This window comes from Erythranthe guttata, chromosome 14 (genome assembly GCF_056151865.1).
Source record: "Erythranthe guttata isolate IM_541 chromosome 14, IM_541, whole genome shotgun sequence".
Taxonomy (NCBI): domain Eukaryota; kingdom Viridiplantae; phylum Streptophyta; class Magnoliopsida; order Lamiales; family Phrymaceae; genus Erythranthe; species Erythranthe guttata.
Genome location: NC_142546.1, coordinates 11,567,319 through 11,572,681, shown reverse-complemented (window position 1 = coordinate 11,572,681; position 5,363 = coordinate 11,567,319). Strand labels below are relative to the sequence as shown.

General features: G+C 42.6%; 1 protein-coding gene across 1 annotated transcript; it reads left to right on the top strand.

The window, feature by feature from the left end:
* The first annotated feature begins 2,079 nt into the window (after positions 1-2,079).
* On the top strand, positions 2,080-2,583 carry LOC148765194 (uncharacterized). The gene has a single exon (XM_088812701.1). The coding sequence runs from the start codon at positions 2,080-2,082 to the stop codon at positions 2,581-2,583; it is 504 nt and encodes a 167-aa protein (XP_088668827.1).
* The last annotated feature ends 2,780 nt before the right edge of the window (positions 2,584-5,363 follow it).

Here is a 5,363-nt window from a genome sequence, read left to right as displayed (position 1 = left end):
CTTAAGCTGTTGGGCATAGCCCAACTTAAGGCCTGTTAGGGTTTTCACAATGAGCATATAAATAGGATTTATATGTCTTGTGAAAGACATAAAAAAACACAAAAAATGATGGTATAGTTGTACACCATTAGTCCTTATGACCTAGATATCACTGTGACTTCACTAGAGTACCAGCTGTATTGTGACCTGTCCCTGAGTTCCACCGAGGACCGCCCCAAGGGCCAGTGTTCGTGCAACCCGAAATCTAGTGGGAGGTCTGTGCATTGTAGTCGGGGATTTGATCGCTAGAATAGTCTTGGATGTCGTGTGTGTTTTCATAGTTTGTAATCTCTAAGTCTCTGGCCAGAGCTGACTAAGTGATGATTAGAGAATTCGATTCTCTAAGTCATGCACGTACCGATTACAACACTTAGAACGATCGCACAGTTGTTGAACTACTAAGGAGGTCTTGATGAGCCAATGCCTCTAGTTCGATCGGGACATATGAATCGAAGGGATAGTACTGTACGTTAACTATATCAAAAGGTTCTTGCAGGGACTTCATTTGTATCTAGGGAATCATGACGCGTTGTTGCTAGACGCCAATCATTCTTTGGGTGATTAAGTTGATACGAGCTTCATCTTAATCATAACTCTAAGGGACGAGTTTATACCACAAAGGGTTGTGGACCCACGGCTAGCTTACACCTGAACCATCGAGCGTCACACTGCTCGTGCATTCGAGATCTTTGAATAAACGGTCAAAGATAAAAAAAATTAATCTTTGCATGATTGTAAGTCAATATGATTGAGTTTAACATTCGTAATTTGGAATTATGAATGAGAATATGAAAAGGAAAAGAATAGGCTAACATCTTAGTGAACTTTCTAAAATAGGAAGTTTCCAAATTTAGAAAGTCCACTAAATTAGGGTTTCCACTTTTAGAAATTGGAAATCGAGAATTGGCACTCATAATGACGAGGACGTTTCAATAATTCTGAAAATGTAATCGTTATAATTTTCCGATCATTGAGTTGTGAGAAACGAGCTAGTAAAGAACTAACGAACTTAAGATGTTGGGCCTGGTCCAACTTAAGCCCGTTAGGGCTTTTATACAAGACACTATAACTACATGATTTATAGGTCTTGCACAAAACAGAACACACTAGAGAAAAACCCTAGCCGCTCTCTCACAACCCTCGGCCGATCTCTCCCTCTTTGCCACCGCCGCCGTTGTTGTCACCGTCGCCGTCGCCGGAATCGACCTCACGCGCCGATTACTATTGCTAGTACCTTTCCTTTATCTTTCTCTTCCGTTTATTCTAACTTTTACGTGTCTAGGGCCACGTAGTTAGTAGATTTTGGTATACGAGGTGAAATCCGAGAGGAGGAAGACCAAGGAGTCAAATCGTCGAGAAGCATCCGCCGAGCAGACGCCGTACGCGCCTTCACGCGCCGCTCGAAGACAGCGCGTGATCCACACGCGCCGCCGCTGCCCGCGCGTCTGTCGTCGCCGCTGCTCCCGACTGCACAGATTGGTTTCCGTGGCAGTTTGCTTTGATCCGAATGCTTGCCTCACGCTTCAAGAGGTATTTTTCGGACCCGAGTTTAATTAGGTATTAATTTAATTATATTAAATTATATGTTTATATTCGCAAAGTGTTTTTCGTGAATTGCTATATGTAATCGTTTATATGAAATTCATGATTTGCTGCGAGCATGTTATGTGATTTATTATCGAATTAATTATACGCATGTTGTCTTTAATTTCGCTGGAAGCATTAAGGTACGCAATTAATTATTTAATACGAATCGAGCATGTGATTATGTAAATTAAATTTGTTTTCCGCTGCGTACACGTGCCTGATTACCAACAACACAATGTTGGAGATGATGAAATTAATAGTTAGGTATCTCGCTCAAATCATCTTCCCCACATAGGTAATCCTGTTGGTGGAAGGGCAATACCTCCAATAAGGCGTATTCCCTTCACTGTCGCAATAATCAATGAGATACTGCCCCAACGGGTAAAGGTCTCGAGTCTACCACAGTTCGATGGAACTAGTGACCTACAAGAGTACCTTGAAAAGTTCTACGCCATGGCAGATCTATATGGCCCAACTGATGCGGCGATGTGCGAGATGTTTCGCACAACGCTCTCCGAACGAGCATTAAGCTGGTTCAACTCCTTGCCTACTTGGTCAATTGAAGCTCTCTCCCAACTAATGGATCGCTTCAACCACCATTTCGCTATCAACAAAGAGTACGCTAAGACTCCCACGTACTTCTTTACTATCACCCAGAGAGAGGACGAAACCCTCCGCAACTACATTCAACGATTTGTAGAGGCAGCTCACAAAGTTCCTAACGTGGGAGGAAATATGCTCGCTGGAATCATTCAACAAAACTTGAAGGAAGGTAGATTCAAGGAATCTATTGCAGGAAGACCTCTAACCACTCTCGAAGAGCTACTAAGTCGCGCTGAGAAATACGTGCGCATCGAGGAGGCTACAGCCCTCCCTCATCTCAAGAGGAAAAGAGATCAAGATCACTTCAACACCCGGCGACGAGATGGCCGACGACTATCGTCGACATCTCATTGACAATCTCCTTCTACATCCCTGAACTTCCAATGATGTCAATGACATTTGGGGTCTCTCGAACCCATAACATTGTTAGCGACCGCATCATCCCAAACTGGGGGGGCTATCCTACCGTAAGGATGATGCATCTTCTCACCTCTCTACATCAATTGGACGAAACACGTACATTATCTACTTAGTACAAGTTTAGTTATTTCGAGCGATTCGTTCCCTACTTGTTTGATTACATTTGCCTCAAGTAGGCTTGTAACCTTCACATTTTGAAGCAATGAATAAACAAGTTATTTCCCTTACACTCGGTATTATTGCTCTGCTACTACATAATTATTAGCTCAAGTCAACATTAACCTTGGGAACACTTAGAGATGTTATGATAATCTATATAGTCTGGCCAGCTTGATTTCATAAACTTCTCTATCTGTCTTCATTGGGTCCTACATCTAAAACATGGCCACGGTCCTAACATACTTACGACCCATGAGGTCTAACAAGGGGCACGATCCCCAACAAAAATCTTGATACACTGATCCCCTCATCAAGTACATCACGCACAATGCTAAATGTAAACACATATAAGCAACATGTCAAACCAATGACAATGTCATAAAATATAAACGTCAAATGAAATAGTAGTGGGCAAACCCATCTACTCCAAGTATGAAGACAAAATGAAAAACCTACAATTTCGCGCCTCTCGGCCACATGCACAGCACGCACGTTTGGTCCAAAGGTAGCCTCGATCCGCGCTAACGCGCAGAAGAAGAAGGGAAAAAAAAAAAGAAAAAAAACGAAAAAGCGGATCTGCATAGTTCGCGTGTGGGACTCACGCGCCTATGCGCGCGTGTGTCTCATGTGCTTAGAGTTACTACGTGGGTTCTCTCTCCGCGCGTACAGCGCACGCGCCTAACTCTTTCTCTCTCCGCGCGTGTCTTGCACGTGCCCACCTCTCCCATTATCTCCCCGCCTGGAGAGCACGCGCCCGTGCCCGTCCCTCCGCGCGTGCCACGCACGTGCCGCGCGTCTCCCAAGGTTGTCAAATCGCGCGGCCATTCTCTCTCACATCCATCAAATCGCGCCTCCCCAGCCCCCTTTTATCCATTCGCGCGCAACTGCCTACGTGCTCTACCAAATCGCGCGAGGATTTCTACGCTCTCCACCAAATCGCACGTAGAATTCAACTCGGTTCACCAAATCGCGCGCAATTTTCAACGCGCCTCACCTAATCGCACGAGCTCTTTAACGGATAAATAAAAATTATTATTTCTCCACGCTAACAATTAACAGAACATCACAACACCGATCTACTCTCGACACGATTCGGTACCCTTTTTGACTTGGCTCCCACATCGAGTCGAGAGTGGGGGGCTAATGATATGCCTAATTGGGCCAGCTTAATAAGCCTACATTTTCTCTATCTATTGGGTCACGGCCCAATTTAGAAGGACACTATTACGGAAACCCAATTATCTTCAAATAAGGTTTGGGCCCAACAAATTAATCTCAACCCAATCGACAAGGTATAAATAACAATTTAATTCATTTATTAAAGGTACGCCCTATTATCTGAATAATACTACGAGTCATATTCTCTCAACTATTTCTACAATCCGCACGTCTGACTTGAGCGTTGGAGGGGTTTCCGCCGGATCAACCCCCGGCCTAGTTCACGTGTTCTCTGTTCGCAGGTATCTTGGGCCCATCTAGCACATGAGCAGTGATCCACTTTGCTCTCCCAGCTCCTTCTATCTTAACTACTTAAGATGATCTATTTATAGCATCATTAATGTATAATCAAAATAATTATGAGATTTCAATTATGTTAAGAATAATCAACCCGTGAATCATGGCTCTACTGAAGAACAATATATGGAGCTAAACTATGGCAAGTGTTGAAGAGAAAATCAAGATCAATTGTGTGAATATTATGTGCAGAGTCGATTGTTGATTTCTTGTACTTTTCCATTTGTATTTTCCTAAAAACCAATAAGCAATTGTACATCCTGTATATGTACATTATCGTTCGATCAATGAAAATTAATATGCCTTTCATCTTAATAAAAATTTCTACTGAAAGATTATGGATGCTCATTGGGTAGACCTATGCAAGAAGAACTTCAAGCCCTTCAAGAAAATCACACTTGGATTCTTGTACCTAGTCCACCGGATGCAAATGTGGTTGGTTCAAAATGGGTGTACCGAATTAAATAAAAAGAGGATGGCACTGTTGATCTCTTCAAAGTCGAATTGTTGCACAAGGCTTCACCCAAGTCCCTAACATCGATTATGATCAGACTTTCAGCCCTGTGGTAAAGTCGACTACCATTCGTCTCGTAGTAGCTCTTTCAACTTTCTTGATGTGAAATATGCGACAATTAGGCATAAAAAATGCCTTTCTACATGGTCATCTTAGAAAAACCGTCTCATGGAGCAACTCTGGATCATGTGCGTTTACCTAAGTGGTATTTGTACGGTCTTAAGCAAGCGCCGCATGCTTGGTTTGATCGCCTCTCACAATTTCTACATCATCATGGTTTCTGATTCATCAATTTTTATAAACTGCACCAGCACCATTACTACAATTTTACTTATTTATGTTGATGATATTCTTGTTGCTGGTAGTAATGATTTTTTCATTACCAATCTAATTAGTAAGCATGGTAATGAGTTTTCCGTCAAGGATCGTGGCTCGCTTCACTATTTTCTTGGCATAAAAATAAAGTCCTTCCCAAGTGGAGTTCATTTGTCTTAAACGAAATACACTCAAGATCTCCTTACTCGCA

Bases quoted from the DNA above. Each gene is read 5' to 3' on its own strand.
- LOC148765194 (XM_088812701.1), top strand. From the start codon at position 2,080: ATGGCAGATCTATATGGCCCAACTGATGCGGCGATGTGCGAGATGTTT.